We start from the raw sequence: 20,011 nt of genomic DNA, 5'->3' as shown, positions 1-20,011 counted from the left end.
ATTGCTTGCGGTTTGGGGTTTTAGGCTGGGTTTCTGTAAAGCACTTTGTGACATCTGCTAATTTTAAAAAGGGCTTTATAAATACATTTGAATGATTATAAATACATTTGATTGATTGTGTATATGGACAATTTCAGCTCATGAAACATGGGTCCACTTTACATGTTACACTTATATTTTTGTTCAGTGTAGTTGTACATTGATGAAGGATCTGAAGTTGCATACGTCATGAATAAGTACTGGTAGTGAGGTCCAGTGGCTTGTGATTGAGTTTTTTGCAGATGGTTTTATTTAACTAGGCAAGTCAGTTAAGAACAAATTCTTATTTGCAATGACAGCCTAGGAAAAGTGAGTTAACTGCCTTGTTCAGGGGCAGAACAGCATTTTTTTTACCTTGTCAGCTTGGGGTTGTTAGCTCGGGGAATCGATCTAGCAACCATTCAGCCCAACACTAACCACTAGGCTACCTGCCAGCTAACAGCTGAAGCTATTGTTTCCCTTATTTTGTTCCCTTGTTTTCCTTATAATGACAATAAATGCAAGTGCAGGAATGTTTTGTTCAATAAAATGCTTTTAAAAAGCTAAGTAGCAAACAATAACACTTGCCTAAACTCATATTCAAAGAAAGTATATCTTTAAAATGTGGAATTAAGCCATACCCACTGATGCACTGTAGATAAGTGGAAACTCGGTTTTGTTCGGCATTTTCCGTCTCTCGGCACACTTCATGACAGCATTTGCGACCATTTTGCTGACGTGCTTGTGTGTCTGAGTGGAGCTGAGGTTTAAAGAATAAATATATACACGAAAATAAACCTAATTCGGCAATGGACGGGTATGTGTTCACGTTTGCATGTTGCTCTTAATTAGATTCGCTAAAGGTTTTAATGTTGCATGGAAATAGCTATTCAATAACGTTAGCAAGCTAGCTAACTCACTGGGCCACGTTTGCCTTCGTTCTGGACATGGTGCCCGTCTGCCACCCATCTTGTTAGAATTACACTAGCTAGCTAATGCGAGTACAGTAGAATTTGACATCGTGTGTCGATTGGTTTAACTAGCTCCCCAGGAGGTGTGATGACTACGCTAAAATTGAGTAGGGTCAATATTTCTGCAAGTTCGTTTGGCTAACCATTCACAATGTCGTGTTGTTAGTCTCAGTATGTTCGCTACTACCTAGCTAGGCGTGCAGGCACCCCTGCGCTTTGTTATGGTAGAATGGCAGGTTTCCTTTGTCTCTTCCGATGAGTTAGGTGGGCACTAGCTATCGTGTACCGCAAGGTCTGATACTCGAATATACTAAAGTAGAATTGGCAATGCGCTTTTATATTCAACCTGTAAATACGATGAATACACATTTAGCTAAATATAACTGAAAGCCAAAACTCACGCACTCTGGAAGCTGGTTTTAGCCTGGATGGATAACGTTAGCAAACCGGTTGGATAGTAGGCGTAGCTAACTTGATTATTAATTGCACACACCCTAGCAATATATATTTTTGTTCCGTTAATTTTCATGTTTCTTATTCAGCATTGCCACTGATGTTGCAGTTGGCGTGAAGGTAAGTTTGCACTTTAGCACCTGACAGGACACTTTCATCAATTGGGAAATGATGTACCAAATATATTAATGTATGCATTCTTATTTTACAGAGAGGCTCAGATGAATTAAATCTCTACAGCACCAGCCCTAACTCTGTGACTGGTGAGCACTTTTTCTCTCCCACCCAGGCATATAGGAAAGTAAAGCTAGAGCCATTCACATTCTAACATATTACCCAGTCAATTGTCATTGACATGTTTTAAAGGCTCAATGCAAACAAAAATGTGATTCCTTCCCCTGTGTTTTACATATATATTTCCACATTGCGGTTGGAATAATACTGTGAAAATTATGATGCCCTTTTTGTGTAAGAGCTGTTTGAAAAGACCGCCTGAAATTTCAGCCTGTTGTGGTGTGATGGAGTGGCTCCCGAGTGGCGCAGCGGTCTAAGGCACTCCCTGGTTCAAATCCAGGCTGTATCACATCCAGCTGTAATTGGGAGTCCCATAGGCAGGCGCACAATTGACCCAGGGTCGTCCAGGGTAGGCCAACATTGTAAATACAAATTTACCGCCTGAGGCAGTAAATTAGTTAAACTAATAAGAGAGTTCCAAACTGCTCTGCCAATAACAGCTAGTTTCCCCCTCCCCACTTGTTGCCCAGAAATGATTTGATGTTATGTTATGTTTAGTATTGTTGCTGCATTGTTGGGTTCAGGCCACTGTACTTGCAGTAGAAATAAAGATACCTTAATAGAAAATGACTTGAGTAAAAGTGGAAGTCACCCAGTAATATACTACTTGAGTAAAAGTCTGTTTTTACATATACTTAAGTATCAAAAGAAAATGTAATTGGTAAAATATATTTAAGTATCAAAAGTATAAATAATTTCAAATTCCTTATTAAGCAAACCACACGGTACTATGTTTTTATTTAATTTACAGATAGCCAGGGACACACTCCCAACACTCAGACATCATTTACAAGTGAATCATTTGTGATTAGTGAGTCCGCCAGATCAGAGGCAGTAGGGATGACCAGCAATGTTCTCTTTTTAAGTGTGTGAATTGCACAATTTTCCTGTCCTGCTAAGCATTCAATATGTAACTAGTACTTCTGGGTATTGGGAAACTGTTTGGGGTAAGCAGTACATTTATTTTCTTTAGGAATGTAGTGAAGTAAAAGTTGTTCAAAATATAAATGGTAAATTACAGATATTCAAAGTATTTGTTCTTAACTGACTTGCAAGTTAAATAAAAATTCAATTTAAGGGCTGAGGACAGCTGATGCGATATATTCATGCATGATGCTTGATTTCACAGCTAACGGCAATGACAGCAGTAAAAAACTGAGAGTAGAGGACAGGATGGAGAGTCCCCCATCCCGGGTGCTCCACATCCGGAAGCTGCCCAGTGAGGTGTCTGAGACGGAGGTCATCGCCCTGGGCCTACCGTTCGGCAAGGTCACCAATATCCTCATGCTGAAGGGCAAAAATCAGGTGAGGTTTGTGGCGGAAATTGTCTTGGGTATTTTCTTTTATGCCGTTATTGTAGTGGCATGATTAAGGCCAGGAGTTTGTCCTTACCATAAAAAGCAGGGGTATGCAACTATGGAGCGGATGTTCGGGGTGCGGAATAATATTATAAGTTGTTCACTGCAAATTGACCATAACTATGCACAAAAATGAGATTTTTTTTTTAAATATACAGAACAAAAATAAGAACGCAACATGTAAAAAGATCCCAGAAATGTTCCAACTTATTTTTCTCAAATTTGGTGCAAAAATTTGATTGCATCCCTGTTTAGTGAGCATTTCTCTTTTGCCAAGATAATTCATCCACCTGACGGGTGTAGCATATCAAGAAGCTGATTAAACAGCATAATCATTATACAGGTGCACCTTGTGCTGGGGATACTAAAAGGCCACTCTGAAATTTGCAGTTTTGTCACACAACACAATGCCACAGATGTCTGAAGTTTTGAAGGAGCATGCAATTGGCCTTCTAACTGCAGGAATGTCTACCAGAGTTGTAGCCAGAGAATTTAATGTTTAATTTCTCTACCATAAGCTGCCTCCAACATCGTTTTAGAGAATTTGCCAGTACTTCCAACCGGTCTCACAACTGTGTAACCACACCAGTGTGTAACCACACCAGCCCAGGACCTCCACATCCTGCAAGATTGTCTGAGACCAGACAGCTGATGAAAATTCTGTCTGTAATAAAGCTCTTTTATGGGGAAAACCAATTCTGATTGGCTGGGCCTGGCTTCCATGTGGGTGGGCCTGTGCCAACCCATGGCTGCACCCCTGCCCAGTCATGTAAAATCTGTAGATTAGGGCCTAATGTATTTATTTAAATTAACTAATTTCCCTATGATCTGTAATTCAGTGAAATCGTTTACAATGTAGCATGTTTAGTTCATATTTTTTGTTCAGTATACAATCATTTCATACATTGAGACACGAGCACATATTTTTTTCTAAACTTTTATGGGAAAACTTGGTGAACAGATATCATAAATGGAACCCATTTTTTGCTGAATTCCTGGTGATTTTAGTCTTGAGTTTTTTTTAAACCAAAACAAACTTGGGGCTGGTTTTCGGTTTGTGGTCCGCCTGTTGCCGATCCCAAATGAAAAGGGATTTTTTTGCATTGATTTTGGCCCTTTGCCTACTTCCGCAGAGTTAGAAACTTGTGTATATACCATTTGTATGTGTCTGCGTCCAGTATGAAGGGAGTTTCGAGGTAGTTTCTCGTACCAATAACTAACTAATGTTAGCACGATGACTGGAAGTCAACAGCAACAGCTAGCATGACTTTTGCGCTACTGCTAATTAGCAATTGCGCTAACCCTAGTTAGCAATTGCGCTAACCCTAGTTAGCAACTTCCTTCAAACTGAAGCAGAGCGGGAACATGGTATGAGTTTCTGACTCATCTAGATGAAGGGCTTCATTGACAATTTTGAAGTTTCCCTTAGCCTCACAATTGTTTTACCATTTTCTTTTCAAGACAACCAGGGCTACAAGTAGAACACAAAACATTTTGACAAACGGTTGCATTCATGACTTTTATTTACAAATAAGGTCCACCAAATCAAAAACTGATGGAAATGGATTCATATGAATGCTGTAAGTACAGAAATTGTTTGCTCACTGGAAAATGAATATCCAACTACTCAGTAACAACTGTGTGGAGTTTGACTGCAACTATGTGAGATTAGTACATTATAGACACTATGTCCTAAGATTTATGTAGAATAACCCCTTACCTTCTCTCAAACCCTGCTCTAGCTAAGCCCTCGTTAATCAGAGGCTAATAGTTGGTATCTACGGATGCAGTAGAAATGGACAAATCCAATTAAATCTGTAGCTCAAACACACAGTTTAAAAGGAGTTAAAGACCAAAATGCGCCTGCGTTACGGTGGGACTCTTGTGTTAAACCTCGCCCGAGCATTCCCTGTTCAGGACAAATGGTCAGGAACTCCTGACCCTAAGGTTTTTTTTTTTTTTTTTTTTTAACCAAGCAATTTAATATTTTAATACTGGGTATAGAACAAATGTTTCCTCTTTTGTCTTTCTTAAAATTTTCCTTTGACCATGTGCAAGGCGTTCCTCGAGCTGGGTACAGAGGAGGCGGCCGTTACAATGGTGAACTACTATACGGCAGTGACGCCTCAGGTCCGCAACGTCCCAGTGTTCATCCAGTTCTCTAACCACAAGGAGCTCAAGACAGACAGTGCTCTCAACCAGGTGAAATTCTGTCCTTTCCCAGAAAATACACCTGTGCATGACTAGTATTGAGTCTCTAGTGTAGACACACAGAAATGTTGTACTAGGCAGCCTTGGCATTTGCGACTAAATCTATAAAAGTGCAGACTGCCATCTTAATTTCTTATTTTCTCTCTTCCTCTCTTTCATACATACCCGCCCAGCGTGCACAGGCTGTCCTCCAGGCAGTGTCGGCGGTTCAGGAGGGTGGCTCTCCCAACTCTGACACCAGTGCGCTGGATAGTGTTCTTGCGCAGGCCCCGAGCCCCGTGCTCAGGATAATCATTGACAACATGTTCTACCCCGTCACTCTGGACGTCCTCCAGCAGATCTTCTCCAAGTTTGGAACAGTCATGAAGATCATCACGTTCACCAAGAACAATCAGTTCCAGGCCCTGCTTCAGTTCAGCGAACCAGTCAACGCCCAGCAAGCCAGGCTGGTGAGCAGGCATTCAAACAAGTAGTATATTCAGTTCTCAGTCAATTTACCTGTTAAAATGAAGGTTGATAACAATTCCGTTTGTCTCCTGGGCTCTCTCTCCAGAATATCACAATGTTGAAAACAAAAATTATAAAAACAAAAAGCTATTTATATTTCATTCATCACTTTTTCCAGTCCCTGGACGGCCAGAACATCTACAACTCATGCTGCACACTGCGGATCGACTTCTCCAAACTGGTCAACCTCAATGTCAAGTACAACAACGACAAGAGCCGCGACTACACCCGGCCCGAGCTGCCCGCTGGCGATGGCCAGCCCTCCCTAGACCCTGCCATGGCTGCCGCCCTCAACAAGGACTCCTCCCTGCTTGGTAAGACCTGCCTCCACCTGTCCAACCATCTTCTCTCTTCTCTTTCCCTCTGTTCTCTCCTCTTTTTTCAGACCTGTCCGGTCAGCTCTCTCCTCTGTATAAAAGTCAATACCACTAAGTGTTTTCTCTCAATGGGAGGCTGGGTATATGCAGTTGAAGTGGGAAGTTTACATGCACTTAGGTTGGAGTCATTAATTCATTTTTTCAACCACGCCTCAAATGTCTTGTTAACAAACTATAGTTTTGGCAAGTCAGTTAGGACGTCTACTTTGTGCATGACACTAGTCATTTTTCCAACAATTGTTTACATACAGATTATTTCACTTATAATTCGCTGTATCACAATTTCAGTGGGTCTGAAGTTTACATACACTAAGTTGATTGTGCCTTTAAACAGCTTGGAAAATTCCAGAAAATTATGTCATGGCTTTAGAAGCTTCTGACAGGCTAATTGACATCATTTGAGTCAAATGGAGGTGTACCTGTGGATGTATTTCAAGGCCTACCTCCAAACTCAGTGCCTCTGTTTGACATCATGGGAAAATCAAAAGAAATCAGCCAAGACCTCAGGAAAAAAAATTGTAGACCTGCACAAGTCTGGTTCATCCTTGGGAGCAATTTCCAAACGCCTGAAGGCACCACTTTCATCTGTACAAACAATAGTACGCATAAACACCATGGGACCACGCAGCCGTCATACTGCTCAGGAAGGAGACTCGTTCTGTCTCCTAGAGATTAATGCACTTTGGTGGGAAATGTGCAAATCAATCCCAGAACAACAGCAAAGGACCTTGTGAAGATGCTGGAGGAAACGGGTACAAAAGTATCTATATCCACAGTAAAACGAGTCCTATATCGACATAACCTGAAAGGCTGCTCCGCAAGGAAGATGCCATTGCTCAAAAACCGCCATAAAAAAGCCAGACTACGGGTTGCAACTGCACATGGGGACAAAGATTGTACTTTTTGGAGAAATGTCTTCTGGTCTGATGAAACAAAAACAGAGTTGTTTGGCCATAATGACCATTGTTATGTTTGGAGGAAAAGGGGGGGGGGGCTTGCAAGCCTAAGAACACCATCCCAACTGTGAAGCACAGGGGTGGCAGCATTATGTTGTGGGGTTGCTTTGCTGCAGGAGGGACTGATGCACTTCACAAAATAGATGGCATCATGAGGCAGAAAAATTATGTGGATATATTGAAGCAACATCTCAAGACATCAGTCAGGAAGTTAAAGCTTGGTCACAAATGGGTCTTCAAATGAACAATGACCCCAAGCATACTTCCAAAGTTGTGGCAAAATGGCTTAAGGACAACAAAGTCAAGGTATTGGAGTGGCCATCACAAAGCCCTGACCTCAATCCTATAGACAATTTGTGAAATAGCGTGTGCGTGCAAGGAGACCTACAAACCTGACTCAGTAACACCAGCTCTGTCAGGAGGAATGGGCCAAAATTCACCCAACTTATTGTGGGGCGCTTGTGGAAGGCTACCCAAAACGTTTGACCTAAGTTAAACAATTTAAAGGCAATACACTCAATTCGTTTTTGAAAGCATGTAAACTTCTGGCCCACTGGGAATGTGATGAAAGAATTAATAGCTGCAATAAATAATTCTCTCTCTCCTATTACTGACATTTCACATTCTTAAAATAAAGTGGTGATCCTAACTGACCTAAGACAGGGAATTTTTACTAGGCTTAAATGTCAGGAATTGTGAAGAATTGAGTCTAATTGTATTTGGCTAAGGTGTATGCAAACGTCCAACTTCAACTGTACATATCTAATACTTTGTAGAGCTAGTAGGTGGATAATAGAAATCTCTACCAGTCCAGTAACACACCACGAAGTGACAAACAAAAGGAGGAACGAGAACAAAATGGGTCACTATATTATCAGCAGTCTGTTCTAAGCCATAAAAGGGCCTTGTCGATTTGCTTAAGCTTGTCTACATTATAACTACTCTCATCCTGCCCTACCCAACGTCTATATTTTAGCCTTTTCCTGTACACTCTGTAGGTACCCCCTCAGGAATGGTAGCTCCCTACTCTAGCGGTGGAGGGTTTCAGTCTTCTCTTTCCTACTCGCAGGGCGGAGGTAACTATGCTTTACATTATCTTTTCTTTCTTTCACTCTCAAGTCTTACCTGGTGTGTCTTGTCTCGGGGCGAAAGAGACAGAAATAGCTGGTGATATAGCAACCACTCCTGTCAGACCAAGGAAGAAGACAAAATGTCTACTAGCATGTTTGACTTGTTTGAAATACACTGAACAAAAATATAACCGCAACAATTTTTATGATTTTACTGAGTTACAGTTTATATATTTGGAAATTGAGAACTTCATTAGGTCCTAATCTATGGATTTGATATGTTTGGGAATACAGCTATGTATCTGTTGGTCACAGATACCTTTTTAAAAACAAAAAAAGAGAACCAGTCAGTGTCTGGTGTGACCACCATATGCCTCATGCAACGTGACACATCTCCTTTGAGTTGATCAGGTTGTTGATTGTGCCCTGTGGAATGTTGTCCCACTCCTTTTCAATGGCTGTGCGAAGTTGCTGGATATTGGCAGGATCTGGAACACGCTGTCGTACATGTCGATCCAGAGCAACCCACACATGCTCAATGGGGGACATGTCTGGTGAGTATGCAGGCCAGAAGAACTGGGACATTTTCAGCTTGCAGGAATTGTGTAAAGATCCTTGTGACATGGGGCTGTGCATTATCATGCTGAAACATGAGGTGATGGTGGAGGATGAATGGCACGACGATGGGTCTCAGGATCTCGTCACGGTATCTCCCTTGCATTTAAATTGCCATCGATAAAATGCAATTGTGTTGGTTGTCCGTAGCTTCTGACTGCCCAAACCATAACCCCACCGCCACCATGGGGCACTCTGTTCACAATGCTGACATCGGCAAACAAGCATTTCGCTACACCCACTATAACCGCTGCTAAATATGTGTATGTGATTTGAAACCACTCGCCCACACAACGCCATACACGGTACGCTGTCTGCCAGGTACAGTTGAAACCAGGATTCGTCTGTGAAGACCACACGTCTCCTGCGTGCCAGTGGCTATCGAAGGTGAGCATTTGCCCGCTGACGTTTGTTATGATGCCGAACTGCAGTCAGGTCAGGACTCTTGAGGACGACGAATACGCAGATGAGCTTCCCTGAGATGGTTTCTGACAGTTTGTGCAGATATTCTTAGATTGTGCAAACCCACAGTATCATCAGCTGTCCGGGTGGCTGGTCTCAGACGATTCTGCAGGTGAAGAAGCCAGATGTCTCGGTCCTAGGCTGGCATGGTTACACGTGCTCTGCGGTTATGAAACCGGCTGGACTTACTGCCAAATTCTCTTAAACTACGTTGGCGGCGGCTTATGGATGAGAAATTAATATAAAATGATCTGGCAACAGCTCTGGTGGACGTGTCTGCATGACAATTGCACGCTCCCTCAATTTGCATCATCTGTGGCATTGTATTGTGTGACAAAACTGCACATTTTATTTTGTTTAAAAAAATATTTTTATTGTCCCCCGCACAATTTGCACCTGTATAATGATCATGCTCTTTAATCAGCTTCTTGATATGCCACACCTGTCAGGTGGATGGATTATTTTGGCAAAGGAGAAAAGCTCACTAACAGGGATGTAAACCAATTTGTGCATAATTTGAGAACAATTTTTTTTGTGTATGGACATTTTCTGGGTTCTTTTATTTCAGCTCATGAAACATGGGACCAACACTTTTACATGTTGGGTTTTCATATTTTTGTTCAGTGTATATGATAGTTGCTTGAGAATAACCAAGGATGTCGTTATGAACGGACTTAGAACATGTGGAATAATGAAAGGTTAGCTTTAGAGTTGACTAACCTTTCGTGTGTCTTGAATATCTTTTGACGGGGGTTGTGTGTGCGTGAGCACGTGTCTCCGTGTGAGTGCACGTGCTCCTGTGAGCGTGTCCGGCCCAGCTGATGATACTGTGGGCATGTAATGCACACTAGCGCATCGATTCCCAAACTAGGGGTTGCAACCCCACGTGGGGTCGCCTGGTTTGAAAATGGAGTCGTGAGAGAAACTCGACAAAAACAAAGTGCTCGGTTCATAGAACCTCGGTACGTCAGTAACCTCTGGTACTAGCCGCTAGATGCGGTTGTAATAAACAGTGGTGCCTGTTTTCCTACTACCAATAGGAGGGGGGGGGGGGGGGGGGGGGGGGGGGGGGGTGTATTCCCTATTGCCTGATGATCTTCTAAACTTCCCAGTACCTTTCTGGTGCATTTCAGTCATTTCAAACCACACTTCCTTCAGATTAGAAAAAAAGCCCCAATTTAAAAAAGATAACATTGGCTGTTGATTGCTTTAGTTTTTTCTTTAATTATTATTATTGATTTATTTACATGGCGGGGTTGTGAACAATGTTTATCAAAATTGGACCAACCCCTGCTGTAGCAGATGGTTGTGTGGTGTGCTTTGCCTGTGCTTGCTCTCTTGTGTCCCCATTTACCATGTTAACGTGCCTGGCTCTCTGGCCATTCCTCCAGGAGCCATCAGTCCTCTGAGTGCTGCGGCCGCAGCGGCGGCTGCTGCGGGGAGGGTGGCGCTCTCCGGACACTCTGGCTGCAGCGGCGTGCTCCTGGTCAGCAACCTCAACGAAGAGGTCAGTAACATCCCCCTTTTCTCTCGCTCTCCTCATACAGGAGGATCTCATGCTTCGCTGGCGTTACACACTTGTTCATTGTTTCTGACATGGACTTAGAGCAGACATTTATTATGGTTGGTATGACTGGTGTTATTTCATGAGTGGAAAGGCTCAGAAGTCTGGCGGGAAATATCCCCATCTGTACAATTTGGCTATTTAGTCCACCCTCACATTTAGTTGCACAAGTACTCAATACCTGCATGGCATTATCTATTACACCCCTTGATCAGTACACAGATCTGAAAATAAATTTTATAAGATGGCTACGACTTAAATGACTACTATATTCAGTGTTGCTCAGTATTCCTTGACTGTTATTCTATAAAGCTCTGCTGCACACACATCTAGTTTAGCCCTTAGAAATGGAGACCCAGTTTTCCTTGCATAACATTTTAAGTGATTAAGACTGTCAAGAGACCCCTAATAACCTATTTCTGGAAAAAAAGTATAATTGACCTGATTTTTGCCATGCAAAACACATTTTGCAACGATTAAAAAATATATATATATATATATATATATATTTTTTTCCCTGCATAAAGACTGACATACACGGGTTAGCTGACAACAAATAAACCTCACAAACGATGCGCACGATTCAATGGGCAGAAGTCTGTGTTGTGATTCTGGAGGAACGGATAGTTAGCAACAGTGACAATAAGTGGCTCGTCTTGGATAGCATATATTGTTTAGACGTCACGTCTATGCAATAATTCGCTAGCTAACCAACAACTTTATCAATGTGTTTTGAGACAAGTGCTCATTGTGCAAATGTATTTGTTTTCAATAGACATGGGCGACAAATATAGTTTACATGTTGTCAACAATCGAACAGGCTAATAACTACACCGTGCGTGAGCGTTGCAAAATACATTTTGAAATCTGTTTAATTATTGCACTAACACTGCTCGCGCACGCCAACGAGCGTCTGCGTTGCCAAGGGCTAAAATAGAAGTCAGTTCTATTTCTGAAGCAGATCGTGCTGCAAGTTCTGCCTCTCCCATCTCCTCATTGGTTTAGAGAAGCAGGTACCCACGTGCCATCTCCTCATTGGTTATACCCACGTGGGTGATTGAAAGACGCATTACCGCCACTGACCTCATTCATCTAATTTATTAAATTTGCCAATCGCAATATAAAGTCAAGAGAAGGAAAAGGCCTGGAAGGAAGAGAGATGACTAGAAACAATCCGGTTGACCGTTTTGTGTGTGGATTAATTGGCGGAGTAGAAGACCTTGTGCATTTCAGGTAAAATAACAACTCAATGTTTATATCCCAGGACAAATGAGCTAGCAACAGCAAGCTAGCTAAATAGGACAAATTAGCTAGCACGTGCAAGCTAATTAGCTAAATTGCCATAAATGTTTAATGCTTCTTGACCTGTCCCCAAATTAATATAATTGGTTCAAAGTTTGTTTTTGATATTTTAACCTGCATGTCGTGATCGCGTTTGGTGTAGGGGGACAAAATACATTTATGCATGATGGCACACGCGTGCAGCCGGTTTGGGTTCCGTGTAAACCAACCCAGTCTGTTTTGCCCCATAGTTGCGCACACTGTTCTGTTGCTAAGCAACCAATCCATCTATATAGACAGGTTAGCTTACAACGTCATGAAAATGATGCGTGCGAATCAGTGTCCAGAAGCCGCACGGTATGATTCTGAACGGTCAGATAGCTAGAAACAATGACAAACAGCCATGTGGGGAATCGTAGGTGTCTCGTTTCAGCTCCTTGTATCCTGTTAATGATCTTGTTTTTGACTGATTTCATGTCAATGCTAATATGGCTAAAAATTGCTAGCTAGCTAATCAACAAAGGTAATGAGGTATTTATGCTTTCAATAAACATTTGGCGGCAACAGTTAACATGTCAACAGTCGATAAGCCAACCCTGTCTGTTTTGCCCCATAGTTTCGCTGCTAAACAACCAACCCGTCTGTCTATAGGACATCAGGCTTTAATTGAAGGGTTAGTCTGAGGGTGTAAGTACCAAGATGAGTGGATTGTGTTTCTCTGTCAAGCGTCATTCACCATGAGGAAAGACCGAAGGGTGGGAATGAACGAGGTTGCACATCCAGTCAAGAGATGTAATGCGAGGGATGATGATAATGATGATGATGCATTCTCACATCGGTGCTCATTTATGTGAATTTTATGTTAGCCTCAGTGCTTGCATATGTTTTTTGTCTCCATAGCCTAAGTCAACTGAACTGCAGTTACTTCTCAGGCTCTGTCTTAGTGAATGGAAGGGCTCCGTTCACTCTCTCTCTCTCTCTCTCTCTCTATCTGCTATGCATTCTGTGCAAATTTTAACCACTGTCTCCTAAACTCTTTCTCTCTTTCTCTCCCTCCCTCCCTCCCTTTCTCCCTCTTTCATGTCAAGTGATAGTCCTTCCTAACTGTCGTTCTTTTCTTTCAAGCCCCCCCTCCTTCACTCCTCTCTCCCAATGCCTTTCTCTAAGCTATGTCAAGTTGGTATGAACTGTGGGGGCTGTACCAACCACTCCCACCCCAAATTTTCTCAGCCACTGTCTCTCTATCTATGCTATATCTATAAATTCTCGACAGAAGTAATATTCTCTGATCATTTCTCTCTCCAAACACTGGGTTTGTGGACTTGAACATGATAAGTTCTGTTTATGCCATAACTTTGTAAGGTGGTTTTCATGTCTTTACCTGCATGCCCCAAACGCTCCTCCTTTGGAAATTGATAGAGGGTAGCGCCCCTGCCACCCGCTTTAACCAATATTCCTGCATTTCATATGCTATCAAGCCTACTTACGTTACTAAAACCTTAACTTGAGACTCTTCTGCATGCCCAATCCATGCCCCCCCTCATCACTATTGGCCACAAACTAGGCTTGGGTGTAAATGTACTCTGCTCCCCCTTTGGTCTCAGGTGTTGACATTTGGCACTATTATTTCCTTGTATGTTTGGGATTAAAGCCCCCCACAGCAAAACCAAATCCAGCCATTTTCTGACCAAACTCCTGCATTTCCAATGTACTGACCTGTTTTTATTTTTGTCCCCCACCCCAACTCTTTGTTTTTGATTTACTCCGCATTGCTGCCCCCTCCCACCCCCCTTCCCCTCGTTCATTCCCACCCTTCCGTGTTTCCCCCTTTGTGTCCTGTCCGCACCCTCCTCCTTTCCTCCCCCCTCCTTCCACACGTTCATGCTTTGTGCCTGAACAAAAATGTTCCTCCTCGGACCAACTTCCCCAATTAACTGCCTTGAACCCATGCTCCATGACCACCTCACCATTCTACGGGAAACCACCCTCCGTTATGGATGATCTGTCCATCTCCGCTCTACCTCCGACTCTTCTCTCTACCTGTCTTACGCTGCTTGCTCTTCTCTCCTTCTAAAGATGGTTACGCCCCAAAGTCTGTTTACCCTCTTCGGTATGTTATCGTTAGCACTCTACCTTTTCCGTTTTTAGTTGTTTGTTCTTTTTACTCCATGTTTTTTGTTTTCTCTATCTCATTTGATTTATGGTTAGTATTTCCATAGTTGAGTAACTGTTTCATGTTTTTCTTTCACGTTTTGTTTAATCGCACATATTGATTCAGTTGAGTACAGATTTTGGCCTTCAAGGCCTCTAGTCTCATCTCTCTCCATCTCACTCCATGAAATAATTACGCTAATGCATGGTTGATTATTTGGCATGTTTTTATTTTTCATTTCACCAAGCTTGTTTTTTGGAGGGATTTTATCAGCATATTCTCTCTATTCTCTCTCTCTCTCTCTCTCTCTCTGTTATAAGGCTATTGTTCGAAGACTCTCTTTTGATTGGTTTAAATCATATGGATGATTGCTCCATCCTGTTTCACGTCTCATATTTAAACTCCCTAAAGCACTAACTTTGTCCTTCATGGTTCACTCCTCCCTCTCCTCTGCCTGCCTTTTGCTCTCTCCTCCTCTCTCTTCCTCCCGCCGTCTGCCTATCATTATAATGAAGGGGTGTACGGTGATGCTCAGCGCGTGAAGATCCTCTACAATAAGAAGGACAGTGCTCTCATCCAGATGTCGGACGGGAACCAGGCCCAGCTCGGTGAGTGGGTTCCCATTTGCCTTTCACATGCGTAGGCAACGGTTGGCAGGCTTCAGAGCATCAGGCATCATGCATCTTGAAAACACGTCATTTAAAAAACTGATTTCATATTATGAGGCGTCTTACCTTGCTTGAAAGTAGCATAAAGCCAAAATCCGACCATATCGTGGAGGCAATTATTGACTTCCATATGCCATTGCAACCAGTAGCCTCTCTCTTATGTTCTATTGGTTTTCAAATCACCTTCAAATCTTTCATTGTCCGGTAGTCATATTAGTAACCCGTGCTAGTTGTTGCATCTTTACTTGTCCTTTATTTTAATAAATATTTTGAATAGATATTTTTATCTGTCAGATTAAACCCCTCCCATGTGCGGTGTGCTGTTGACAAGTGTTTTCCTGCTAACTGCGTTATGGAATGAACATTTGCGCGGCGTAACCGATTGCTTTTTGCGCATTGCCTGCGCTTATAATGTGAAGACATTAAGCTAAATGTTCTGATCTGTTGCATCAGCCTCAAAGCTTTTTAAAGTTGTTTTGTATGTATCCTAGGCCTGCCTACTGGTTGTTTTGAATTTGGATCTATCGTCCCACGACTGTCCCAGAGTCTGTTAGGAATAGTCATTCTTTCTCGCACAGAATGACTCGTCTTTGCTCATCTTGTTGTCTGAGGAAGAATAACGGTCCACATTTAATTTATCAGGTGCGCATCGAAATGTCGTAAGGACGCACACCGTTGCATCCCGTGCATCTTCGAGTTGCATGTTCTGTTAAAATGAATTTCCACAATTTAAATGTAATTAATTTCTGTCATTCTGAGCAGCACCCCTAATCAGGTTAAGTACCCAATGCATATTGATCCGATACATTTCTCAAATTTCCAGTGAATTCAAATCCTGCTGGTCAAATGTCCGGGGCCACATTTTCCTGACGGAAACCCTGTTCCTAACTAATCAGTTAATGAATCAATCAAGTACGAGGGAGGAGCGAAAGCCTGCGAACACTCGGCCCTCCGTGGAATGAGCTCGACATGTCCTCCTAGGTGGATCCTAAAGCAACTCTTAACATTTCTAATACATGGTAGATATAAAGGATATAGACATTTGTATACTGTTAAAATGTTTTTTTCTTTTCTTTTTTCGACAGTGTGCAGGCATCTATCCTTTCTATTAGGCTGTTTTTTTTAAACCTACGCACTTGTGATTGACATTATTTTGAAATAAGGACTATAAAAGAGCAGACGGCGTGTCATGGTTCTCTGCCATTAATTAGAAACAATCTCCACATTAACCACATGAGAAACATGTCACTGTACCATGTTTCCTATGTGCTTTTCCTCAGCAATGAGCCACCTGAACGGCCAGAAGATGTACGGGAAGATAATCCGTGTGACGCTCTCCAAGCACCAGACTGTGCAGCTGCCCAGGGAAGGGCTGGATGACCAGGGCCTAACCAAGGACTTCACCAACTCCCCCCTGCACCGCTTCAAAAAGCCAGGCTCCAAGAACTTTCAGAACATCTTCCCTCCGTCCGCCACGCTCCACCTCTCCAATGTCCCGTGAGTTTGTCTTGTGGTTTGGCTTGATTCTTGTTTGATTCTGTCTAACATTTCATGTTTGTTGTGTGCTAGCTAGTGCATTAGCATGGTCTATGGAGTTCCTCAAGGTTCTGTTCTCGTACCACTACGGTTTTCATTATATGCTGCCTCTGTTACACTACATGACCAAAAGTATATGGACACCTGCTCTTCAAACATCTCATTCCAAAATCTTGGACATTAATATGGAGTTGGTCCCCCCTTTGCTGCTATAACAGCCTCCACTCTTCTGGGAAGGCATTTCACTAGATGTTGAAACATTGCTGCGGGGACTTCATTACATTCAGCCACGAGCATTTGAGGTTGGGCACTGATTTTGGGCAATTAGACCTGGCTCGCAGTCGGAGTTCCAATTCATCCCAAAGGTGTTCGATGTGGTTGAGGTCAGGGCTCTGTGCAATCCAGTTAAGTTATTCCACATCTATCTCGACACAACATTTCTGTATAGACCTCTTTGTTCACGGGGGAATTATCATACTGAAACAGGAAAGGGCCTTCCCCAAACCTTTGCCACAAAGTTGGAAGCACAGAATTGTCTAGAATGTTATTGTAAGCTGTAGCGTTAAGATTTCCCTTCACTAGAACAAAGGGGCCTAGCCCGAACCATGATAAACAGCCTCAGACCATTATTTCTCTCCCACCAAACTTTACAGTTGGCACTATGCATTGGGACAGGTAGCGTTCTGCTGGCATCCGCCAAACCCAGATTCGTCCGTCGGACTGCCAGGTGGTGAAGCGTAATTTATCACTCCAGAGAAAGCGTTTCCAATGCTCCAGAGTCCAATGGCAGCAAGCGTTACACCACTCCAGCCAACGCTTGGAATTGCACATGGTGATCTTAGGCTTGTGTGCAGCTGTCTGCCAAGGAAACCCTTTTCATGAAGCTCCCGAGAAAAAGTTATTGTGCTGGCGTTGCTTCCAGAGGCAGTTTGGAACTCGGTAAAGTGTTGCAACCGAGGACACACAATTTTAACGCGCTTCGCGCTTTAGCTCTCGGCGGTCCCGTTCTGAGAGCTTGTATGGCCTACCACTTTACAGCTGAGCCTTTGTTGCTCCTAGACATTTCCACTTCACAATAACATCACTTACAGTTGACCAGGGCAGCTCTAACAGGGTAGAAATTTGACTAACTGACTTACTCGAAAGGTGGAATCTTATGATGGTGCCACGTTGAAAGTCACTGAGCTCTTCATTAAGGCCTTTCTGCTGCCAATGTTTGTCTATTGAGATAGCATGGCTGTGTGCTCAATTTTTATGCACCTGTCCACAACGGGTGTGGGTGAAATGGCAGAATCCACTAATTTGAGGGGGTGTCCACATACTTTTGTGTGTGTGTATATATATATATATATACACACACACACACAGTATGTTATTTGTTTGTAGTTTTGCTACTGTATTTAAAGGGATACTTTGAGGTTTTGGCAATGAGGACCTTTACTTCCAGAGTCTGATGAACTTGTGGGTACCATTTTGTATTTCTCTGCGTACAGTTTGAAAGATGTTGCTAACTAAAGTTAGCGCATACTGGATACAGAGACCTAAAAATGGTATCCACGAGTTCATCTGACTGGGGAAGTAGATAAAGGGCCTCATTGCCAAAATCCAGAAGTATCCCTTTAAGGGAGGGCTGTAGTGCTGGTTAGGTCTTGCAATACAAGTAAATTGAAGTAGTTTAAAGTGTATCATTGCATTGACATGGCTGAATGTGCTTGCGTTGAGTTTCGCACACTGTTGATTTTGGATTCGACAGGGAGGACGTGACTGAGGAGGATCTGAGACAGCTGTTCTCTAACGCAGGTGGCACTGTGAAGGCATTCAAGTTTTTCCAGTAAGACACTATCTTTTAACTGCCTGTAACTTCTTATCAAATTTAGTCCCAAGGCTGGACCTTGGAACACCATTTGGAATATGCCATCATAATTTTACCACCTGTGTGTGTGTGTGTGTGACTTGATCGTGGTTATCTGATCACGTTCTTCTCCCCCAATATAGAGGCCACAAAATGGCGCTACTCCAGATGTCTACAGTCGAGGAGGCCATCCAGGCCTTGATGGACCTCCACAACTACGACATGGGCAGCAACCACCACCTGAAGGTCTCCTTCTCCAAGTCAACCATCTAGATGAACCACGCCATCACAACCCACCCCAACCCCTTCTCTGACAAATCTCAATGTGTGGTGCTCACCTGTTCAGTCCCCTCGGGGAGACCACAATGATACTCACCTCCTAGGGAAAACATTTGAACCAGTCATTCCTTTTTAGACAATATTGATTATCAAAAGCCCCCCACTCTAGATGTGACTGTAGTTTCTACGATGTCATTGTCGTAAAGCATCACCTGTCTAGGTCCCCTTATCCCTCTCCGCCTTAGTTTGTGTGGTTGGCAAGCTCCCTCCCTATGTTCTTCACGAGAATGAATTGGATTCCCTCTTTTTCTTAGAATGAATCAGCGAAAATGTGCCTTACTCAGCAAAATATTCTCATCGTTTTGCCTCCTTAAGTTTCTAAAAGTGATAGAGGTCTAGGCACATTCTGTTTGGTTGTGGTTTCTGTTTTGTTTTCCCCTCCCCTTTTACGTTACTTGATGTTCACCCATTTGAAATGTAGATTTAATAGTTTTGCTTTTGCGCTTTGTTGATGATTAACCTGATTTAGCGGACTTAGATAAGGAAGCCCATCTCTATTCAGTTGGTTGGGTTGTTTAATCCCAAACAAGTCAAGGCAAGGCCATTTTGTCCGGGTTGAGAATGATTACTGTAAAGGCTGTTGACGCCATTGTACACTTCACCTGCTAAGGATGACTGCTTAGATGTTCCCTTACTGACTGTAAATGCTGTCTAAATGTTTTTCAAACCTTACTTGCGTATGTCAATGTTCCCCTTTTTTGGTCATTTTTTTTTTTTTTTTTCTTTCTTTGATTGAAAATGGCAGTGAATCTTTTTGAGCATGTACTAATGGGTCATGGTAGTAGTGAAGAAATGTTGCTGTTGCATGCGTCCTACATCCAGATGGGCAATGTGTTCACTGGTCAAAGTGAAGTATGATTTTACATGAGGACGGACTACCTGTTGGGACCAAAGTAAATGTGCCTATAGTCCTACTTTACAATTTAATTTAAAAGAAACTTATTTTACAAAAACAAATGTGGATTATGTGTTTGAGAGGGGGAACAATACAAATCAAAGTCGAACCCTCGCAGAATGTTTCTCCTTGATTTCAATAATCTTCTGTGGTGTTTTTTGGTCAAGAATTACCCTTAAACTACACAGCTTCAGTTGAAGCAACAACGACAACAAAAAGATTGGAATGTGTGGGGAAAAGTTATCAATATTTTCTACATGGATTGAGTTTTTACATCTTAATTGTAATTATCAATATAGTTTGGAAAAGGCACGATTAAAAGCTCATTTTCTACCGAGTGAGTCCATGTTTGATGGTTCCTGCTGTGTGTACCTACTCTGATTTACATCTGTAGCATGCTCAATAAACTTTCCTGTAGCTCTATTCACCCTC

At 42.5% G+C, this 20,011-nt stretch overlaps 1 protein-coding gene and 1 long non-coding RNA gene across 4 annotated transcripts in view; one reads left to right on the top strand and one right to left on the bottom strand.

Moving 5' to 3' along the window:
• LOC118965531 overlaps nt 1-1,510 on the bottom strand; it is an 11,419-nt gene extending 9,909 nt beyond the window's left edge. Inside the window, exon 1 of one of the 3 annotated variants that reach the window (XR_005052916.1) lies at nt 1,391-1,510. This is a non-coding gene — a long non-coding RNA (uncharacterized LOC118965531). Of the gene's footprint in view, nt 1-659; nt 815-1,390 lie in introns of those variants that run through there. The other 2 variants (XR_005052915.1, XR_005052917.1) reach the window with 2 other exon arrangements.
• Nucleotides 725-20,011, top strand: LOC110530183 (polypyrimidine tract-binding protein 2). Its single transcript, XM_021613049.2, has 14 exons — nt 725-835; nt 1,532-1,562; nt 1,654-1,705; nt 2,866-3,041; nt 5,153-5,296; nt 5,479-5,754; nt 5,931-6,126; nt 8,144-8,221; nt 10,684-10,799; nt 14,214-14,247; nt 14,805-14,897; nt 16,238-16,454; nt 18,247-18,324; nt 18,489-20,011. The coding sequence occupies exons 1-14, from the start codon at nt 828-830 to the stop codon at nt 18,616-18,618; spliced, it is 1,629 nt and encodes a 542-aa protein (XP_021468724.1). The 5' UTR covers nt 725-827; the 3' UTR covers nt 18,619-20,011.

This window comes from Oncorhynchus mykiss, chromosome 8 (assembly GCF_013265735.2).
Source record: "Oncorhynchus mykiss isolate Arlee chromosome 8, USDA_OmykA_1.1, whole genome shotgun sequence".
Classification (NCBI taxonomy): Eukaryota; Metazoa; Chordata; class Actinopteri; order Salmoniformes; family Salmonidae; genus Oncorhynchus; species Oncorhynchus mykiss.
Note: the sequence above shows the minus strand (reverse complement) of the source record. Positions and strands in the feature narration are given on the sequence as shown.

Bases quoted from the DNA above. Each gene is read 5' to 3' on its own strand.
- LOC110530183 (XM_021613049.2), top strand. The intron at 8,222-10,683 runs GTAACTATGCTT...CCATTCCTCCAG, and splicing joins TTCCTACTCGCAGGGCGGAG to GAGCCATCAGTCCTCTGAGT. The intron at 14,898-16,237 runs GTGAGTGGGTTC...GCTTTTCCTCAG, and splicing joins CGGGAACCAGGCCCAGCTCG to CAATGAGCCACCTGAACGGC.